The 23,235-nt window shown below is 41.9% G+C and overlaps 1 protein-coding gene and 1 pseudogene across 2 annotated transcripts in view; one reads left to right on the top strand and one right to left on the bottom strand.

Annotated features, from left to right (window-relative positions):
- zgc:158328 (uncharacterized protein LOC567225 homolog) overlaps positions 1-23,235 on the bottom strand; it is an 80,452-nt gene that overhangs the window by 14,049 nt on the left and 43,168 nt on the right. Inside the window, exons 13-27 of one of the 2 annotated variants that reach the window (XM_034209897.1) lie at positions 23,025-23,147; positions 22,682-22,906; positions 22,425-22,553; positions 18,840-18,968; positions 18,340-18,468; positions 12,278-12,412; positions 12,015-12,149; positions 10,835-10,960; positions 10,229-10,360; positions 9,468-9,596; positions 8,092-8,223; positions 7,234-7,362; positions 2,996-3,124; positions 1,647-1,775; positions 878-1,006 (exon numbers count right to left, since the gene is read on the bottom strand). In XM_034209897.1, the coding sequence (XP_034065788.1) occupies positions 878-1,006; positions 1,647-1,775; positions 2,996-3,124; positions 7,234-7,362; positions 8,092-8,223; positions 9,468-9,596; positions 10,229-10,360; positions 10,835-10,960; positions 12,015-12,149; positions 12,278-12,412; positions 18,340-18,468; positions 18,840-18,968; positions 22,425-22,553; positions 22,682-22,906; positions 23,025-23,147 (2,040 nt within the window). The remainder of the gene's footprint in view (positions 1-877; positions 1,007-1,646; positions 1,776-2,995; positions 3,125-7,233; positions 7,363-8,091; positions 8,224-9,467; positions 9,597-10,228; positions 10,361-10,834; positions 10,961-12,014; positions 12,150-12,277; positions 12,413-18,339; positions 18,469-18,839; positions 18,969-22,424; positions 22,554-22,681; positions 22,907-23,024; positions 23,148-23,235) is intronic. The other variant, XM_034209898.1, reaches the window with a different exon arrangement.
- Positions 14,053-17,566, top strand: LOC117542306 (annotated as a pseudogene).

Below are 23,235 nucleotides of genomic sequence, written 5' to 3'. Positions count from 1 at the left end.
TTGCACATGCCCACAATACAACATACAATTATAGCTATTTACACAAATACAAATAATAATGGAAATTCAGTTAGGAGCTGCATTCCTACAAGTCTGTTTGTCATGACGGCTCCTTTTACTAAGTCAATCTGTATTCTTCGTCATGATTTGATTCCTGATTAATAATACTATTTTATTTCAAACTATGACAGTGTGTTATTGCTCCAGAGGGCCTGTAGGCGGTATCAAGGTCAGAATCATCAGAGCAGATGAGGATCACCTTCCTCACCCGTATTTAAAGGGGACCTATCATGCAAAATGCACCTTTGTACGTCTTTTATACATGAATATGTGATCTGATACAGACTGATCCAGATATGAAAATAGTCTGATGTCAGTGACGAGGAGCTCCGCCTATATGGCCAACTCCCCACCAATCAGGGGAATGAGGCTTGTAACTCGGCCCCCTCCTTTGCAGGGGGGCGTGGTCAGCTGCAGCGCATGCAATGACAGGGTGGAGGAGAGCAAAATAGAGCGAAATGAGGCATGGCTAAAATGTCAGGATCTGTTTGGTATTTTGAAAAAGAAAACGTATAAATATACCTTATATAGGTATGGCCCTACAATATATTATTCAAATATAGCATGATAGGTCTCCTTTAAGAGAGCTTCAGACCATGCTCTCCCTTTCTTTGTCACCATGCCTCATGCTCGGGACAGTCCACATTGCTATCATCTGGTTTGGTTCATTTCATTAATAACTGGCAACTTGTGTGTGACCTTCCTCCTTTTGTTACAAGAGGCTCATTTGATCCCAAGATATGCATTTCTGTCTCTAATTTGGACACTTTTGTTCCTCAGTGTAATGTAATACATGTAAGGCTTCTGTAGGACTCACCTGACTCACAGGTAGCTCCTCTCCAGCCGGGGGGGCAGGAGCACTGACCACTGACGCTATCACAGGAGCCTCCGTTTCCACACAGACACTGACCAGAGCATTGCTCACCGTAATACCCTGCAGGACAGGCTACACACACACACACACACACACACACACACACACACACACACACACACACACACACACACACACACACACACACACACACACACACACACACACACACACACACACACACACACACACACACACACACACACACACACACACACACACACACACACACACACACACACACACACACACACACACACACACACACACACACACACACACACACACACACACACACAAGTTTGATTGTTAGTTTAATAGTCATTTGTATTCGTTAATAATCAGAATCTGTAAAGTAACTAAAGCTGTCATAGAGGAGTAAAAACTACAAAAATGTCTTCTAAAATGTAATGAAGTAATTTAACATACTCAGGTGAAGTACATCAAAAGTGTACTTATGTATAATACACAAGTAAATGTACTTTATTACTTTACAACGCTGAGTGTTACCTTGTTGGCAGCCAAAACACATCCTTTCTACAACACTTCAGCGTGCTTTGTAACATGGAAAGTTGTGATTTAAAGTCATTTGCGGCTAACATATCAAACCCGCTGGTGTTGCATTAAGAAGACAGCTGTCCATGTTTCTGAGATGCTGTGTCAGGCTGAGTGATACACAGCTGGGTGATGATCAGCTGAGGATGAAACTCACGCAGTTGGCAGCGGACTCCGGTCAAGCCAGCTGCACAGCTGCACCCCCCGCTGACGTGGTCACACCTGGACCCCGGCTCACACTCACAGGTCTGACTGCACCGCTCCCCAAAAGTACCCTCTGGACACGCTACACACACACAGAAACACAGAGACACACACACTCATTATTAACTTTAAATGCAGCAAATAAGGCAATCAGAGGAGCAGCAGTGGCATTTACTCAAGTACTGTATTTAGGTAGAAAATGAAGGTACTTGTACTCAGTATTTCCACATTATGATACTCTGAATTTTCACCCCACTATATTTGTAGACAAATAATCTACTTTGAACTCCACTACATTCATTGTACAGCCTCACTTACGAGCCAGTTAGCAGATTAATATCTGAATACCACAGTCAAAAATTACTGTGTTCAAATTAGGTAAAAGAACAGAAGTATTATCAGCTAAAATGTACCTAAAGAATCAAAACTAATGCAGAATATTTTCTTTAAAATTGTTGTATTATCAAGTTTTTTATCTGGAGTTTAGTTTGGACACTTTATGTACTGTAAATATAAGCATTTATATGAAATGTAACAACTACTAAACGTTTTTATTTTTGAGTAAAACGCCTATACTTCTCCCTGAAATGTAAAGGAGTAGAAGTTTAAGTGGCAGAAAATGTTAATATTCAAGTAAAGTACAACTTTTTTTTAAATGATACTTTACTTGCCTAAATGTACTTAGTAACTTCTCACCACTGCATATGAAATCAGAGGGCTAAAGGACATTTTTGAGGCCTTTTTTACACACACACACACACACACACACACACGCTGTTAAGTTAATGATCAAAGTCCAAGATGACATTTGGAGTCTCAGAGAGGAAAAGTGCCCTAATGACAGAGATGCATCATTAAGTCATGCGAGAGGCTTTCTGCTGACTCTGGCTCTCGTAGTGAGGACCACAAATGACTGTGGCAAGAGGAAAGTCTTGCGTAAAAGTGGCGAATGACAGAGTAAGAGCTTTAGTGGGCATTTCACTGGATCTATTAAAACAACGGCATGAAACTGTAGCATGAGAACAGTGATAGGGTAGCTGCTAAAGAGGTATGCTATCCCTTTCCCTAATGATGATCGCTGCACACAAACACGTGGGTGCATTTATCCAGAATAGACCTCAATTAAACCCTGTGAGCCTGAGGGCACCCTTACCCATCTCTAAAAAAAAGTCATTGGCAGTGTCTGATTATAGAGATAATTGTTCACAAACACATCCTAGTTGTGTTTAAGGAGAGGATGTCGTGATGGGCTGCAGTGAGGGCCTCCCTCACACCCCGTTTTAATGATGTGGCTTCCATTACCCAGAATGCAGTGTGGTCCTGCCCAGCCGGCGGTGCACAGGCAGCCTCCTGTGATGTGGTGGCAGCGGGCACCGTTCCTGCACTCACACATCTGGCCACAGTCAAGACCGTAAAAGCCGTCCGGGCACACTGTGGGCCGAGATAAAACATCCCATGGTTAGAACTGGCAGCTGCACAGAAGAGGAGAGGAAAAGACTCGGATGCCAACTTTCTTTATACTTTTTCTCTTTATGTCTTTCTCTCCTCTCCTCCTTCTAGTCTCCCGCTCTGTCTTACCACCTACTGAAAATACCAATATCAAATTGCAGTACCATGCTGCGGCGGTTCATTTGCAGAGCGTCTGCGTTCGTTAAGTGAGCTCATGGCCCACATGTGCGGTGAATCTGGGCCACATCAAAGTCCACGAAGGCGTGTAGGTTATTCCCTTTTAGGTGAAGGGGGGGGGGGGCACAGAGCTGGTAATTAGAGCACCTGCTGAGTCAACAGGCCCCCACCAATACAAAACAAAGCCAGGTTACTGTGCCTCCCCCCTCCCCCCACACATACCTACAGTATCGCTGGAGATGCCAGTGTCTGTTTCCCATTCCCCAGCACACACAGAGAGAGTGTTTAAGTGTGTGTAGAGTCAATTGACACTCAGGAGAGTTTAGTAAACATGGAGCCTCCCATCCTCTGCCAGAAGCAAGAGGATGAACGAGCCTTTCCACTACTGGGGTGTAAATATTGTCTGTAAGCGTGAGCAGGAAAAAATTACTGTTTATCCAAGACCTATTTTTAGATCCCACAATTTGTCACTAAAGAGATTGACTCAAGAAAAATATCTCTTTCTGTTTTTCATTAATAGGAACGGAGGTTTGATTGACAGCTGTTGCAGACATGTCTCTCTTTTCTGTTGCAGTGATATGTGAGAAAATCGGGTGAAGGTTTGAATAGTTTCCCACTTATCTCCACGGCCAGCTGTTTTTCATTTCATTCATATACTACCTCTTCTATCTAAAAAGAAAAAGCAGTGGACCATGTTACCAAAGGAAGCCACAAATTGGCAGGCCAACACAAATGTGTAACTCAGTGGTTTTAAATGCCACCGTATTCAGGGTGTTTCCCTACAGTTAATGCATCTCCTTCTCCTGCTCCAATTGATGATGCCCTCCACTCCTCCGTTTTCTCCCTGAAGGCCTCAAATTGGGAAAAGTGTCCTTCCTGCTCAGCATTTTCTGGCATCTTCCCACGCTGACAGCATGATGTCTGCGCAGGCCTCTGTAGTGGTTAGGCTGTTATTAAAGCCAGCCCACTGAGGATGCTGTCATTTGAACCCAGCTGTCCATTAGCTCTGTGGTACAACTGTAGCGAAAACACTGGTTTATTGTCTGCTGTTGATTATTATGACAGCAATTGCTGACACCATGGCAACATCTTACTTGCTGCGGGAAAAGTTTCAGAAATGAAATATGATTTATTCAGCGATGAGACAGGTACGGTGGCCGACAGGGGCCAACACGTGACGACACTTCCATTAGGAAACACGCTGCAGTTTCGATAACGATGTAAATATAAATACACTGTGTGCCCAAACACATGCAAAGGAAGAATCTTCTTCACCATCTTGACAAAATATGCGGAAACGGGGACACTAAAAAGTGATGCACACAGCTGGGAGTGCTTGTTGATGTTTATTGGCTTATTTTATCAGTGTTATCGCATGATTCTTTCTGATATTATTGCAGATCTGCTGTAAGCTAGCTAGCTAACTTAGCTAATAGACTAACAGTGCCAACAATCTCCGAACGCCAACAAGCGCTCCGGTCCCAGCTGTGTGCATCACTTTTCAGTGTCCCCATTTCCGTTTTGTTTTGAGCTTCTTGCGTTTTTTTATTTCCAACGTTTTGTATTTGCAGCGTTTCATTTATGCAGCGCTTCGTAAATGCTGTGAATGTGTTGTTAAGTTGGTCAAGTTAAATGCAGCATGATTCTCCAAATAGAAGTGTTTTGGGACGTTATAGCGCGTTAGCACGGGTCGGCCACCGTACACCGAGGAATCTATGATGTTAAAAAAGAAACTTCTCCAATGACTGATGTTCCCCTTTAATAAGGTCTTTATCCCGGGAACAGTAATCTCTTCAACATGTTAAAAACGTTCATAGTTTACTACAGCTCACACACTCTGCATTAACTCTTCAGGGGAGATTCTGACACCTCTGAATTGCAACGTTTATTATTTGTTTATGCCAGCAGGGGGCGACTGGTTTCCATATTAACCACAGAGCAGCAATCTGTCATCAGATATTAGGACAGTGTCTGCAAGTGTTTGTAAGTGAAGACTCTTCCCTAAGTCTTTGTTTATGGGTAAGGCACGGAGGATTCAGTCCGCCACACACACAGACACACACACTGTGCCATCGCTGAAAGACTCCATCTCCACACTAAATGAGCTCTTTAAGACAGGAGGATTATTTCCAGATCCCTGGTTGTGTAAGAGCCACTGCTGTCAGCCCATAAAGCAGGTCCAGGGACCACACAGCCAGGAGAGCAGGCCATAGAAATAGAGCGGATAGAGAGGACAGAGAACAGAAACTTCCTGGTGCCATTCACTGAAAGAGGTCAACAAAACAACAACAACAAAACAACTGCTGTTTCTCCGACAATACCGCGGATGTTAAAAGCCAGACTTCTTTTTACCCAAACTGTTTTGATGCAGAGATCAAAGCTGCGGACCAGAAAACGAAGCACGATACGCGTTAATGGAAGAAGTGGTCTGGTGTGAAGGACCCATGTCAGCACAATAGCTCGTTTCCTCTGACAAAACTCGATTCAGACGGTTAGCATTAACCACAATAAAGCTTTTTAAATAAAACTGCATTTGCTCTAGTTTTGCCGTTATTTCCATGAATAACATTATAAAAACCAGCCCACCTAGAATCAGACGCTAAAAGGGAAAGTCATGTATTTCTTTTAGAACCTGTGAAACAGAGATCTGGTCCTTCTCACAGCACAGGCGTCTTCCTGACTTTCTCCTGAAGGAAGAGGCCCAGCAGAAGACTGAGAAACAGGACACCTCTGTTTGAGGAGAGAAGGCCTTCAGAAAAACAGAATCTGGTCAGAACGATAGCCTTATTTCCACAGCGACGTCCAATCAGAGTGACGTCTGCGTCTGAAGCCATTAGACTGTTATGACTAGCGATGAGAAGCTCTGGTCTAGTGTGACACGGTCATGATTTACGATGCTAGGAGCTGGTATGGGTTTCTGGGCCTTACAGTAAATCGTACACTTACTTATAACATGTGGCCACTTCAAGTCAAAGGACTATAATCAAGAACAAATATATTACCTTCTCAAAACTCTTGGACTGTTTGAGTGTCTTTCCGTTCAATATGTATCACAGTGATGAGAGCAATATTAGCTAAATGAGGGGTTTGCGATGGCAGGATGCTTGGAAGAGACTACGCCTGTGAAATACGCTCCATCGAACCCAGAATGACGAATGCTAATTATATCTTGGGATCTGTGTGGTTTTAAAATGGTTTTGCACATGACATTAAATGGAGAATCTGATGATTCATAACCTCAGTGACTCAAGCCTTGGAAGAAATACAAAACAATCTGAAGACTGTCCTGCAGCGCCCTCTTGTGTATAAGGAGGAGAATGTCACATGTTAAGGAGAGGAGGGTCCTTAGTAAAAATAACAACACAATACTATCTATTCATAAGATGTTATACTTAAGGGAAGGGCACAACTTACACATTTAAGTCAATGGAGACAGGAGTGTCATAACCTGTTGTCATGCTCTGGTCAAATTCAATTTTAACTATTTTCAATAACATAGTGGGCGAAAAAATATCCAAAATATAAATAAGGCTTGCCATTTTCACTAGTCCACCGTTTAGATATTTTTCTGAAAATGATTAGCATTGAATAATGATTTGTTTTTAGGTATATGAACATGAATATCAATATTTCCTCTATAGAAAATGTTAATCCTAAAATTATACAAATGTTGACAATTTCTGATCTGATCAATTTCAACAAAATTAAACAATCGTTTTTCATGTTTGTTTATATGCAAATGAGCACACATTTACATAGCGTCTCATTTTCACAACATGTAATACAGAAATTGCTTTATGTCAGTGATGTGTGGAATATTCATATGATACGTTTAAAAATGTTAGAGAACATATACACATTGGTACAATCAGGCATGATACAGGTACTTATCAGAAACAAAAAGAACACCTTACTTTTCTCACAGAAGGTGCCGGCATACCCAGGTGAGCAGGTGCAGGCTCCGCTCACGTGGTCGCAGAGCGCTCCGCTCTCACAGCGGCACGGCAGCACACACCCCCGCCCAAAACTGCCATTCACACACTCTGACAGGAGAACATCAGGGAAAACATCAGATAAGGAGAGATTTGGCAAAATCCTAAACTTTAAACCAAAGGTAGCCAGCGTCATATTCAGTCTTTGTCTCAGCTTTGTGTCTTTAATTATTTTTCAATAACCCTGAACAATTTTCACATATTGTATTCACATTACTTCACTGCATTGTTTATGGTATATACATAATGTTTATAGTTTCCTATGTATATATTTGGTTTCATAAGAAAATTGGATTTAAATGCATTCTAACTAACTAATTTTGGATATTTTATTCTGTGTATTCTATACATGTATGTACTCTATTGATACATATATCTTCCACTGTTGCCATGTGTAAAAGTTCTGCTTGTTTCTTTGATTTATTTGTTACCCGTGTTTAATGCCAGCTAATATGGTGTTATAAGAATATCTAATCTAGTTAGAAACGAATACATACATGAATACATACTATAACTGAATGTCCTGTGTTGTAATGTGATGCTTAATATAGTTCCTAAAGTTACATGCAGAAGGTTTTTCTAAACTATTTAAATCTCTTTGTATTCAGTACACTCCAAGTCCTTAGAAAAAGTGCAAAAATGACTGAAATAAACGACATACCTATACAAATATTGTCAGGATTGTATATAAGTTTAAAATAAGTTATAATAAGCAGTCACCCCATGGTGGTAGTGTTTACTAAAAGGTGAAACTCTGAGGTATTTAAGAGGTCCACTCACTCTTCTCACAGTGGTCTCCGGTGAAGCCCGCCTCACACACACACTGTCCGCTGACCGGGTCGCAGCTCTCGGAGATCTCTCTGCACTCGCATGTGTTCACGCACCCTGGGCCCCAGTAACCAGATTCACACGCTGAGAAGATCAGCACATCATGCAGTCAGAGATATATTCGTTATTTATTTATTTTTCAACTTTATTTTCCTTTTTCTTAACCCTCCTATTGTCTTTGTTCCCCTCCCCCCTTACTTTGGTGTTTGTGACTACTGGTATACATGAAAAACTGCAGTAAATACACAAAGAATAGACACTGAACATGTATTGCGTGTGCCAGGTGTGATCAATGTGGGGGGATGGGCACATAAGAGCGGGAAATGTGTCAAATTGTTCAGTGTGTGTGTGTGTGTGTGTGTGTGTGTGTGTGTGTGTGTGTGTGTGTGTGTGTGTGTGTGTGTGTGTGTGTGTGTGTGTGTGTGTGTGTGTGTGTGTGTGTGTGTGGTGTGTGTGTGTGTGTGTGTGTGTGTGTGGTGTGTGTGTGTGTGTGTGTGTGTGTGTGTGTGTGTGTGTGTGGCCTAGCATTACTATACTTGTGGGAACCTAAATCTGTTTACACAGTCACGTGTGGGGACTCGCCTCCCTTATGGGGACAAATTGGAGGTCCCCATGAGGGGAATCATTCATTTTAGGGTGAAGACTTGGTTAGGATTAGGGTTAGGATTAGGGTTAGGGTTAGGGTTAGGATTAGGCATGTGTTGGTTATGGTTATGGTTTGGATAAGTCTCCTGGAAATGCATGTAAGTCAATATAATGTCCCCTGAAGTGATGTATACATGGTGTGTATGTGTGTGTGTGTGTGTGTGTGTGTGTGTGTGTGTGTGTGTGTGTGTGTGTGTGTGTGTGTGTGTGTGTGTGTGTGTGTGTGTGTGTGTGTGTGTGTGTGTGTGTGTGTGTGTGTGTGTGTGTGTGTGTGTGTGTGTGTGTGTGTTTTATCTGATCCGGATGGTTTCTAATTCCTTTTCTTTATGGCGGACGGGGAACACCATGGTGTTACAAAGTTGACTAAATCATCCAAAATTCAATGAAAGTGGTGATCAGCCATTGTGTATGTTCAAATGTCTACTGTGAAGGATATCATAAAGCCTTAATGCAATCAAATGTAAAACAAAAAAGTTATGATTGATGAAAGTAGTAAATCGGTCAGATTTGACCCGAAGACAACAGGAGGGTTAAACAACACATACAGTTTCAATGACAAATATCAATATTTGTTTTCTCCATGTGTAGAAACTTCATCAATTCTGTCACCCACTGGACATGAGTGGGAGACGCCTCCTGCTATATTCGTTATTTTTACAATGATAAATAGTGACTGTTCTTACCTGTTGCACAGTCAGGGCCTCTTTTGCCAGCAGGGCAGAGGCAGTGTCCCGTCTGGGGGTCACAGTCAGTGTCGGGGGGGCAGGAGCAGAGACCCTCACAGCCTGGACCATGGAGACCTGGGGGACACTCTGTGAACAACAGGGAAATCATAGTGGTAAACTACATGTATACAGCTGTTTCCCAGTGTTTGTGACAAACTCAAACTAATTCACCCATTCACACACATTCATACAGAGGCAGGGGCTGCCATTCAAGGTGGTCCAATCAAACACTTTCACACATGGGCCAAGCAATTTGGGGTTAAGTATAGTAATTGCAGTGGCTGGGGATCCAACCACCAACCTTCAGATTGGAGGACAACCACATATCATCTGCTTCTAACCCTTAAATAATCTAATTATATTAAAAGAAAATCAGTCAAATGCAAAACCATTCAATTAACTATTCCATTTTTTGGGGAGGAAATACAGATTTTTTAATTTAATTTTTTATTAATTTGAATACTAATTTTAATACTTGAAATACTTGTTTTATTTTACATATTTATTGCCCATTGTATTCAATGTGTTCATGTTTTCTTGCTTTGTATTGGCCTTGTAGATACAGCTGAATGAAAAAAAAAAAAAAAACAGTGGACAAAAGTGTGAATATTTTTGTATCATGAAACTCAAAATACGCAAGAAAATAAATATGGAATAGAAAAACATAATTCTCATATAAAATCATTTCCTTTCTTGGACCTCATTGGATAACAACTCACCATTATGGCAGAGGTTCCCCATGAAGCCTGGTCTGCACTCACACACTCCGCTCTCCTTATTGCAGGAGGCTCCGTTCTCACAGTCAGGACATGCTGACTGGCACTTCATCCCCCAGAATGCATCAGGGCAGTCTGCGGAGCACCCAGTATCTTTCAGATTAACTGAGCAGTAAACCACTTATGTTAGCTATCACTCTGTAAAGTCCTAAAGCCACTTATGACTCGATGTTTTAGTGGAATGTATTTAATGGGGAGTAAACTACAAGGAAACAGATTACTCACACACCCTGGTGGTTGTGTTGGATACTACAACTACTGAGGTCAGTAAATTCAAACAGCATTTCATCACATTTTCTTTTGTCTACAACAAAAGTGCAAAAAACCTCCACGCAATGTCTAAATAGAAAACAATGAAGGTCTAGGAACACAATTATGCATACACATCTATGTTTTATGCAAGTTAGAAAGCTTGCAGAGGTTATTTTGCTACTTTTTTCTCATAGAGTTGAGTGTTCCTTTACACTCCAATACAACTTAATTTGTCTAAAATGTCCTAAAACTCAACAGAAATGCATTGTAACACAAACAAATTCAACATTAATATACCTTCATGACAGGAGTCCCCAGTCTTCCCTGCAGGACAGATGCATCGTCCGGTTACATGATCACATGGAGCTCCTCCACAGCCACAGGTCAGACGACAGCTCTCACCATATCTCAGCGATGGGCAGGCTGGAGACACAACAGATGAAAACAGCTTCTTTTTATTAAAAGCTACAACAATTGTCGGTCACAATAAAACAAGATGGGATTGCACACGCTTGCCAAACAAAGTGAAATACAAGAAATACTCAGGTTATGTTCTGTTTATTTATTCAGCCTCTGCCAATCGTCTCTGCAGAGTAAATTACCCCTGTCATGACCTGGCCTGCAACGTAAAACGCTTACAATCCAGAAAATGTGGACTTCTTTTTTCATTTGGCTTTGACAAACCCAGCAAGCCTAAACCTGGACGGTTCATTGGTGCTGACACACTGAAACTCTGCTCTGTTATCTTAGTCCAATCCATGGAGGCACAAAGTCTTGTTTTCCACTCATACACAATGTTCTGTATCACTTTAGATCACAACAACTTGAAGGCACTCACATATTTGAGGCTGTAAAAAGAACACCTGCATTGACCGGGTGAAATATAAATGAAAGCATTTTTTTATTCACCCATTAAATCCACACGATCCATCAATTGCAGCAGGGAATGAATAGAAAAGGGCTTAATAGAGAAAGATAAAGAATTGTGAAAGGTTGCGACAAAGGTGGAGAAACTCATTCATATCAATTTGTGTTGACATCAGAAAGGACACGCAAGAGTACAAGCATGAAGTATGCAAACAATAACTGCACATGTAGGCACGAGTCAGTGTGCAAACCCACGTACTTCACACACATGCTGACAGTGAGTGATGCTCTACTAAAATAGTGAGCTCCACATGAGAGCGCTGTGGAGTATAAAGGGGAAATCATACATTTAAAGGGGCCCTGTTATGCTTTTTAAGTTTTCCCATACCTGTAGTGTGTTGGTATTGGTTTTACCCCCCCCCCCCACTGCCCGAAACGCCTCCATTGGACTCCTTTGATTACTTCCGTAACACTCCCACTTATTGGCTAGTGCTCCAACAAAATGTACGTGACAGGATAAGGGGCGGGACATCTCTAAGCGGTTGACCAATCCCATCGCATATTGTGTCTGATAATTGTGTTGAGCCGACAGAGAAAAACCTTTCCTCACCAAGTTGACATTTTTCTCCGTGAAGACCTGCAGGACATCTCTGACTGCACTCCCCGGTCCGCGGGTCACATGACCCTCCACCTGGACAATCACATGGCTGCTCACAGCCGGCACCGAAGAACCCTGGCTCACATTCTGCATTGAGACATGAGCACATACACAAAAAAGTGAGATTAAAACAGACAATCTTAAAGCACATATTCAAATCTTCAACAATTACTTTAAAGGGAAATTAAGTTGGATATTTTTTTAAGTGCTTGTACCTTTCTCACACTGTGGTCCGTGGTGGGCGGTCTTACAGAAACAGCTTCCTGTTTTGGGGTCGCAGCCAGAGGAATGTTCTTGAACACAGTCACATTCCCGGGAACAGCCGGCCCCGTGCGTCCACCTGGGACAAGCTGAGAGACGAGATCAGTGTGAAGAAGACAGACCAAGACACAAGATGTTCCCATGTTTAAATGGTCAGTAATGGCTGTAACTAAATACATTAAAGGGGCCTTAATATAATGTGTTGTGGTGTTCCCTGTCCTGTTGTTAGTTATATAGGTTTGTGTGCATGTAAATGGTCTGCAAAGGCTAAAATCCTAAAATCCCCTCCAGAGGGAGTGTCTCTCCCGCACACTCCCCACCTGCCAGAAACACCTCCATTAGACTACTTTGTTTACTTCTGAAACATAGTGACATCACTGTGTAACACTTGCCCTTCTATTGGCTAGCGCTCAAACACATTGTGCGTGATAGGCTAAGCGGTTGACCAATCACAACAGAGTCGTCCAGCTAACCAATCAGAGTAGTAGACTAACGAAAGAGTTGTGATACTTTAAAGTTCTACTTAATCACATCTCAGTAGACACACATAGGGTACTTTAAATCTTAATTAAAACAATCTGTTGAACTAAAGGATAAAGTGTTCCTCGTGGGTTTAGGAAAGGCTCCTACTTCTTGAGCTGAAGGAACGCACTTGGATCAGCTGGATAATACATGGCTACAGCTGTAAACTAAAAACAGGCAGTTATATAACAAAAAGTTGACTTTTTAAGAGACAAAATATGATGCATTGCTGTAGATTAACTATCAAATCATATACAAATCTTACATTTGGCACACACACGAATATATATAGAAATTAAATGCAGCACACACTACAACAATATCAATAATAAAAGCAAAACACTGAATAAGAGACCATTTGAATGCACAATGAGTACATTTCCTTTGCTTAGGGAAGGTTTTGAATGCAGGACTTTTACTTGTAACAGAGTATTTCTACACTTTGCTACTTTTACTTAAGTTAAGAATCCAAATCCTTCTTCGACCATGATGTCGTACAACAAATAAATGCACATGAATTAAACGTAAATACATATAAATTACAAGTTGCAAAAGCTACAGTACTGCTTCCCTCAAACAACATATGGGAATGCTTTTCTTTCAAAGGTTAATCAAGGAAAACAAATCCACAGCAACTTCTGTGTGCTGAAGTAACAGTGGTGATAGTTCATTAAGGGAAGAATGTCAAAATGAATCCTGCTCGACTATCAGATTACACTTTAATACGAGCTAAGCGAACACACCCAACAACCGTGTTATCACAACTTCAGACCTCTGCCAGTTTAAGTCATGGGACCACTGCCTCCTTTTACCCTTAGATGATATCATACAAATGATGGCGCATCGTTACTGATTGCAAACCTTCTAACCTCTTAAAATGTTTTCTGAAAACTGTGTCACATTAGAAGAAGCCTTGGACATATTGAGTGTTTTGTAAGACTTTTAAAGCGTCCACATCGTCTCTGCATGAACAATCTGCACGAGTTTTGCCAAGATTCTCCCTCTTCGGCTACAAACCAACTGAATTCCGCTCCACCCTGTCCCTCTCGACATTGGCTTGATGCTAGGTGCAGCTGCAGGCTCTGGTTACACCCTCTCCACCCTCTCCACCCTCTCACTGTCCCCGCTGCAGGATGGAGCACACAGCTGTGAGGTTCTGATAATATTCCTCTTGCACATTCTTCCATCATTCGGTTTGGTCTTAGAAGAGCGAGCAGCTTCCACACTGAAGAGCAGAGATTCGTCGCCATGTCATTACGGAGGCTTTGGAGCAACCCTAAAACTCTGGGGGATGTCAATGTTGTGACGGAGGAGCTGAAGAACCTTTATTATAAGAGGCTGATGCCGATTGAGAAATACTATGCCTTCAGTCACTTTCATTCCCCGTGCTACGAGGATGCAGAGTTCGACAATAAACCCATGGTGTTGGTGATGGGTCAGTACTCGACTGGAAAGACTACTTTCATCAGGTTAGTCAGAACATCCATGCTTTTGTGTGCAAGTAATCTGCTGATGTTCTAATGTTGGTTTGGACTTCAGGTATCTCATAGAACAAGATTTCCTTGGCAGCAGAGTAGGACCAGAGCCAACCACGGACTGCTTCACTGCCCTCATGCACGGCGAGGTGGAAGGCATCATCCCTGGAAATGCCCTCACAGTGGACCCCAAAAAGCCCTTTCGCAACCTCGACCCTTTGGAAACGCTTTTCTGAACAGGGTGACAAAAGCAGACGAGAAAGAGATAGGGGAGGGAGGATATTTTCCTACTATTTCTTCCACTTTTGGCAACATGTGTTGGCAATGTTCTGTCTTTTCAGACGGCCAAACATTGCAGTGTGAAGCTGTCTTATGAATATTCATTAAACACATTCCAGTGAGTGCATTATGTTGAAGCGTTTATTCTCTCCAGGTTTCAGTGCGTCCAGATGCCAATAAAGTCCTGGAGAGCGTGATATTTCGACCGCCGGGCATCTTAACTGCTGCGAGAAGAAAAATGAGTCGAGGTGAAATAACACTTTTCTAATTTCCTTTTCAAAGTTTATGGGTCTTCTTCTTCTACTTCTAAATACTCCGTTTTAGAAAGTTGGACAGCATTGTCGTTGTCAGGAGGATTTCAATTCCTGGTAACAGAAGAGACGAAGCAGTGCATTACAATAATAATATTCCACCCTATTGAAATTCAAACACTTGAACTCAGAAGCACTGCAGCTGTAAGTAATATCACTGAGTTTGGGAGGAGACGAGCAGGAAGACAAAGCTGTCTCCCCTTTGTTTTATCAACACATTAATCTATGGGTGTAACTGACATGGCCTGCAACCAGTGAGAGCCTCTGGGATATACAGTGGTGTTGAGGCACAGAAACTTTCCTTAATGAGATCCCTGTGTTTTCATTCCTCATCCCCAGGCTACGACTTCCCAGCAGTGCTGCGCTGGTTTGCAGAGCGTGTGGATCGGATCATCCTGCTGTTTGATGCACATAAACTAGAGTTCTCCGATGAGCTCACTCGGGCCTTCGGGGCGCTGTGCGGACACGAGGACAAGCTGCGTGTGGTTCTCAACAAAGCCGACAGGGTGGACTCGCAGCAGCTCATGAGAGTGTACGGCTCGCTCATGTGGTCGCTGGGAAAGTGTTTAAAACCCCGAGGTCTTGCGGGTTTATATTGGAATCTTTCTGGTCAGAGCCAAGGCAGGTTGTGGCGACCACTATCAGCTGATCGAGGTGGAGGAGGAGGACCTGCTGGCCGACATCAGGAACCTGCCGCGCAATGCTGCAGTACGCAAGCTGAATGACCTGGTGAAGAGGGCGCGCTTAGTGAGGGTGAGAGATCTCATTATTCCATTTCAACCAATTATAACTGAGATTAAAGGTCACCTATTGTGCAACATCCACTTCTTCATGTCTCTTCTACATCAACATGTCTCTGTGGAAAGAGACTCTGAAAGTTTCAGGAACAAAGATTCTCTCTCTTTTTGTCCTGATCCATTTCTATAAAAACCTGTCTGAAAATGAGCTGATCAGATTTTGGCCACTTTATGATGTCATAACCATTTTTTGGCTTGTGTAACCATTAGCCAATCAGAAACCAAGGTAACCCCCCCCCCAAAAAAAACACACACCTTATCACCTGAATCTCCTCCTAGAGCACCATTGTGTTCTTTTTAACCAATCATCTCTCAGAGGGGCGTGGGGAGGGGCTCCTTATTTTCATCTAAAGTCACAGACAGAGAATCAGCACTTGGAAACAGGGCTGAAACAGAGGGGATTATGGGTAATGCTGCAATGATCTGTTTGGTGTTTGGAGCCAAACACTTCAGAGACATGTTTGTATATATCTGAGAGCTATAATATATTGATGAAAAACAGTATAACAGGGGACCTTTAAGTTACTCTGAATTCTCCTTTCTTTTCCCACTAGGCTCATGCCCACATTATCAGCTATCTGAAGAAGGAGATGCCGACTATTTTCTGCAAAGAAAGCAAAAAGCACAACCTGATTTACCAGCTTCCTGTGATTTTCACCAAGATCCAGCAACAGCATCGAGTCCCAGCGGGCGACTTCCCTGACTGCACCAAGATGCAGGTTAAACATTACTTTTAATTAAATCTAACATGTTTAGAATTGATTTACCAACTCTTAAACTATACATGTGTTTGCATAACTTTCTAGGAGAAGCTTTTAGGTCAAGATTTCTCAAAGTTCAAGACACTGAAGCCCAGTCTGATGGCCTCGCTGGATAAACTCCTGACCACTGACATTGCCAACCTGGTGCCTTCTCTTCTCCAACAACAGGAACTGAAGGAAGGAAGGAAGCCCAGAAATAGAAATCCCTCCCTGGAGTTGCCTGGAACGGGAGTTTTTGGGAACATTTCAGGCGTGAGCTTTACAAAAAGATTCCTTTCAATGGAATTCAGGAGAGACGACGAGCGTGCGTAGGGCGGAGATTTCGTCGATGTGGGCGGTGGAGTGGAATGGAAGAAATACAAGCCGAAGTACGACGAGATTTTCGAACAACACTCAGTCCAAACGACGGGCCAAACTGCGCGGCACCAAAGTGTCCGAGAGTGGATGACCACCACGCTGCTGCCCAGCTCCGTGCTCGCTCACATCTGGAGGCTGTCGGACGTGGACGGGGACGGCATGCTGGACAATGAGGAGTTCGCTCTGGCGGTCCACCTCATTGAGGGGAAGCTGGAGGGACACTGGCTCCCCCGAGAGCTGCCGTCCCACCTGGTGCCCCCGTCAAAACGGCTCAGTACAGCCAGCGATGAAGAGCAAACATGAGGCTCTGTGTACTTTATGTAGACAATTGTACATAATCTAGTAGAAGCAGTACAGAACTAACACAATGTACAGAACCTGAGAAGGTGTTATCCATTTGTATGATAATCCTCATGACACTTAAAGATTGGCATTAATGGTTTCACATCATATCGTTACCCATATTTCACTTCTGCATCCAATCAAGTAACCAGGAATGAAGAATAATACAGAAGCATTTATATTTTTCTTTCAGGTTAAACATTTGTTTTTTTCTTACACAAAAGAGCTGAGGTGAATGAAGTACTAAGAGTAGCCGTCCCACCTGGTGCCCCCGTCCAAACGACCCTTTGTACATTATATAGACAATTTGTACATAGTTTCCTAACATCATCTGGAAATAGTGATTAACAAAAACTGACAAAATGTACAGAACCAAAGAAGTTGTTATCCACTTATATGTCAATCACCAAGATGCCAACACCTAATGTCTGCCAATGATGGTTTAACTTCATCCTTTAACATTCAATCATACAGAAGAGCATTATGAACCACATGTGTATTTGTATTTTGTATTAGCTAATAATCTGAATCTGTAAAGCAATCAGATACATGTAGTGGAGTCAAAAGTAAATAATAGCTCCCAAAATGTTATGGTTATGGGTTGGAAATGTGAAGTAGCATAAAATGAAAATAGTTTATTCATTGCAGAACCTAATCACATTGCTCATATATCACATACTGCTAAAGTATATTATTATCAATTGTATTAACTCGTAAACACCACTGGCCAGTATTATTTCAAACTAACACATGGGCGGTTCTAGAGTGGGGCGAACAGGGGCCAGTGCCCTTAGATTAGAATATATGATAATATAATTTGTAATAGTGTTGCAGCAAAGACTGTCACTTTTTTGTAAATGAAATACTAGTCATGTTTTTTTTTTGTGGGCTATGACTTCATATTGAATTAAAAAAGTTAAAATATTGAACACTGTCTTTGTCTCTCATCAAATGTACACCACTCATACATAGTTGATATTTGTCTATGTTGATGTTACACTGCTGTGATGCAAGTAAAATGTCAGACTTGATCTGACCATTAAAGTATTATTGTATCGTAAATACATGTAACATGGCCCCCTAGTTAAAATTGGTCTAGACCCACCACTTTTTTAACACTTTCATCAGCAGCATTATGCAGTAGGTATTATAATGAGGTCATTGGTACTCACACAGGTGGCAGAGGCGGCCGTACAGTCCCGGAGAGCAGAGGCAGCCCCCGTACAGACGGTGGCAGTGTCCGTTGTTGGGACACTTACACTTTCTCTTGCAGTGCATCCCGAAATGACCCCTGGGACAACCTGTTAACACGAAAAATGCGACTTTAGAACACAATTTTAAAATAAGTTTGAACGATAAGAAAAGGCAAAATTGTGAAACTCAACATTGTGGGTTTTTTCTACGTCTTTCATTTTCTTTTTGTTGCTGTTCGCTTGTTTGTTGACTTTTACATTTAATTGGAGGTTCCTGCTATAAGCCCTGAGCTATTTTACTATTTTACTTTGTTTTATTGTGTACATGAATAGAATTTCCAAATAGTGCCATTAATTCATCACTAAGAGACAGGGTCGTCAGGAGATATTGCTTCATATATCTATATTTTTAGCACCACCACCTTAGAGCCTGGTTTTTGTATTCACACCTGTGTGTACCTTTAGGAATGTTTACAAACCGTCCTCGCACAGCAGGCCCTGCACCCCGGGGGGGCACACACACTTCCCGGTCACGGGGTCACACGAGCCTCCGTTCTGGCACCGACACAGACTGTTACAGGCCGGCCCATAGGTCCCCTGGGAGCACGCTGAGAGAGAGAGAAGCATGGGAAAAAGCGTTAATACCAGAACAGTTGCAGTGTAAATTCATGGATTTGGGGGATTTATATGACAGCAAATACAATGACTCGATTCAAGACGATTCGGAGGATTGATCGTCATATGCACAATATCTACGACGTTGTTTTTAGCAATGAGGATCTTAAGTCTCCGGATCCTCCAACAGTAAAACATACAATATACTTAAAAAAAACTAATTTGACCATAAAACAATGGTGCAAGTTAAATTGAGGAAAGAACATCATGTTCATTTTAATATTGTGAATTGCGCACATTTCTGTTCAACAGCATTTTACACACTTTACTGTACTTCGTTTTTGTTGTATATTATATATTTCAGGTAAATATTTCTCTATATTTGAATGTTATAATAGATTTTAAAATAGTTCTATTTTTGGTCATTTTCCTATTCAAAATCTCTTACTATGTCTATGTATACACCAAAGCAAATTCCTTCTATGTGTAAAGATTGCCAAGACAAACTTGTTTCTCATTCAGATTGTGATGTAAGAGAGTAGAGCAGCTGGGTAATGCTTCAGTGTTAAGAAGTCAGTCAACACTTCCTGTGTTTCCCCACGCTGCGTGCCCTCCTGACTCCTAATCTCTCTGGCCTTGTTAGCAATTACTGCAAGAACCAGCTGGCTAAAGTGTACCAATCCATCAAGAGAAAGTCTGCTTGAATGCCATGTCACACTTTCCTCACAGCTATTTTTACGTCACTACACGAGAAGATAAGGAAGTTTAATATAATACATGGTAGTTTATAGCTTTACAAACACTGAAAATACATTTCAACTAAATGAAGAAGCAGGAAATGCTTTGAGTATGAGATTAAGTTACAAATCACTTTTTTAAGATGAAGTGGTGCTCTCTCTCAGTACAACCAAAGTACATGAACAGTACATTGGGTGGGGTTATGGGACATTAATTCTGCTTCATAATGATGGAATTGATACTGGGGTGTTTCTTATGGCATGTTAAGGCATGTTGAAGTAACATGGAAAACACACAGAGCTGTTTGAATGGCACAACATACTTTGTATACCAACTGTGAAGGTGTGTGTGTGTGCGTGTGCGTGTGCGTGTGCGTGTGCGTGTGCGTGTGCGTGTGCGTGTGCGTGTGTGTGTGTGTGTGTGTGTGTTGGTCTTGGGAAGAATGTCACCAATTTTGGTGACGGTTTTGTTTATTAATTAATTAATGCTCTAGATTGTATCTGTTTATATTATTAATAATACACCTTTTTTTATGATGTTGTTACCCATCCTAAAAACTGTATATATATCTTGGGTAAATAAAATCCTTATTTTTCACCTGCATTCCTAGTTGTTGCGTACCCTGGTCCTTCACACCAACATGTGAACATTGAACTCTGGGATATGATTCAATTACATATTGGCCTAAATTAGGTTTTAACAAATGTTCCTTGCTAAATAATTGTGTTACATTTTATACAAAATAGCGGTGTGTGTATGTCTACAAAATGTTAGTGACATGTAAACTGTACAAAAGGGACTAAAACACAACATAGTGTAATGTTTATGTACATTCAGAATAACACACGTATGAATGCATTAGTTTACTCTTTCTTGTTGCTTTAACTTCATATAAGATATCAAAGTGACAGCTGTTTTGTGTTTTTTATTGTAATCTATTTTTACTTAATTCGATTATATTTTTCTGTGTGTTTGGAGCACTTTTGAACTGTGTGTTTTACTTAATCACTTACTTCCCTTATAGACGACTACCAATGCTATTGCCTATTTTTATCTTTGCTTCAGGCATAATATAATCCTAAATATGCTTCCTATATCCAGACCCATCACTTCCAAGGCATGCGTGTGGATACTGCCACCACCTTAGTTTATTAAAAAGTGACAGATTGCCTCTAACGGACTCCTCTTATGATTACCAGCCTTTCTGGGGTTCAGACCAGAGACAGCCATTAATCATGGAGCTGGATGGGAACAATGGAGCCTTGCTTTCTAACCCTGCAGTGGGCATCCTTGGCCTGAGGCGGTGCTCTCGCTGTGGGCCTGGCCTCGCTCCAGACAGATTGATTCCCCCGGTGCTCAGTGTTCAGCAGCCCATAAACAACGCAGCCTCCCACACAGAGAAGCAGACAGCTTTGATACATGGCCCTGCGTCGCTGCACACAGGGAGCCATCGCACCGCTCTCTAAAACTAGGACACATTGCTACAGGACGTTTAAATAGATCTGTGAGGAGACCAGGTGTGTATGTGTGTAAGTACTGAAGAGGGGTGCAGGAATGAGTCCTAAAACCAAGATATGAGTTAGCATGTTACCACCTTCAGTACCCTTCTTTCAAAATCAACGTGTGGATGAAATAAGATCTGTGGTTCACAAAACCTTTAGAGATTTTAACATGTTTTATGACATAAAAGGTCAGTAAATACACCACTGGGGAATGTCTGAAGCTCCTATGTGTCATATGCCGGTTGCTATCAAGGGACTATATGAGAGGTCATCACACCAAACATTAGCCGCCTTTAGCTTAGCAACAGTGATGTGAGGTCATGTGACACTGATGTAGTTCCTTTATGGCCTAACATTTGCGTTTAACTTCTCATTACTGTATCTATGCTTCAAACATCAAACGATGGTGTTAATATGTGGAGATTATCCTAATGATCGAAACATGAAAGTATAATGAATGCGATTTCAACAGAACTTGTTTTCTGCAATTTTCCAAATTCCTCCTCTCTTCTGCCTCTCTGTTCAGGTGTTCCTGATTTCCTCTTGGCTCCACCTTTGCCTAGGTGTTCCAGATCTGCCCTAATAACCCATATAAAAGGAAGGCTGGAGGAGAAGGATCTCTTTCTTGTTTTGCTGCCAGACACTGCAGAGCTCAGTCGTCCTCAGTTTAGGATTGTACACTTTATTTTGCCCTTATATTTTTGTGTATTTTGGTCCCCCATTAATGCAAGTCTTAGCAAGAGTGTCATTATTTGTATATGAGCTTTATTGAATAGAAAATGTGGGATTCACCAAGTTTGATAAATGCAGGCTCATTATAACATACTGCCCCCCTTATCTGAGTATCCGAACCAACTGTTTGAAAACGACATCCTTTTTCGTTCGAAAGCCAACGAGAGCAGCTTTCTTTTTTTTGAGAAAAGACAGGTGTTAAGATGCAGCTTCAGAGTGAGAGAGTGCTGACCCTTAAAATCACATCTCTTGGCATGGGAAGGAATAAGTGTTGTCCCCAAAATGTCAAAATATTCCTTTGAATAGTCCTAGGACATCATAGATTTGAATGTTTGTGCATACTTTCAGCATTTTGAGAAAACTGGAGAAAGCAAGGTTGCATAGAGTTTAGCCCACTGCCTAACTGCGAAAGTTACAAAGAAAATACATTACGCACAATAAACAGATGTAATGTGATCGTCTGATGGCTGTACTCACTCTTGTTACAGATGATCCCTGTCCATCCGGCTGCACACTCACACCGGTCTCTGTTCTCACTACACACTCCGTGATCACAGTCCTCACAGCTCACACTGCAGTCATCCCCGAACGAGCCATCCAGACACACTGAAACAGAAATGGCCCCCTGAGAAAAGGTTTCTGCTTTCATGACTTCCTGGCCCTGAAGACTTCATGAAACAATAACATCATTTTCTTACCGGGATTACATATAAGTGTCATGCTTTTTACTGTACCTATGCTGCTGGACAGTCTGAGCTCTCCTCGGCGCCCCCTCTGGATCTCTACTTCCCTGTCACCACCATCACTATCATCTTCATCACTAACATAACGGGAGTGTAAGGCCGCTGTGTACTGCAGGAGCTGAGGAACCTTGCGAAACAGCAGGTCTGGTAATCTATGGACCTCCAGCTGTTCATCCTCGTCTTCCTCCTCATCATCTTCCAGTTCCCCATACAGAGCTACAGAAGAAAAAAAATACAGTTAAACCATTTTTTTGAATGGCTGAAACACTTATAGGCTTAACACATCCATAAATAACAGTCCGTTCCAAGAAAGGCGAATCAAAATGTCACTCACAAATGCAGGAGTGTTGGTCCTGATCCAAGCGGAAACCCAGCTCACAAAAACACTCGTAAGTTCCCAGGGTGTTGACACAGTCGTGTTCACAGCCCGAAGTCTCTGCCAGGCACTCGTCAACGTCTGACAGAAAAATATACAAACAAGCAGCTTTAGGGAAGGTACTTTACACGACTACTTCACACTGGAAGAATGTGAAGTACAGCAACGC

Source organism: Gymnodraco acuticeps, unplaced genomic scaffold (assembly GCF_902827175.1).
Source record: "Gymnodraco acuticeps unplaced genomic scaffold, fGymAcu1.1, whole genome shotgun sequence".
In the NCBI taxonomy this organism is placed as follows: domain Eukaryota; kingdom Metazoa; phylum Chordata; class Actinopteri; order Perciformes; family Bathydraconidae; genus Gymnodraco; species Gymnodraco acuticeps.
The sequence above is the reverse complement of the archived record's forward strand: the minus strand, read 5'-3'. Positions and strand labels throughout refer to the sequence as shown.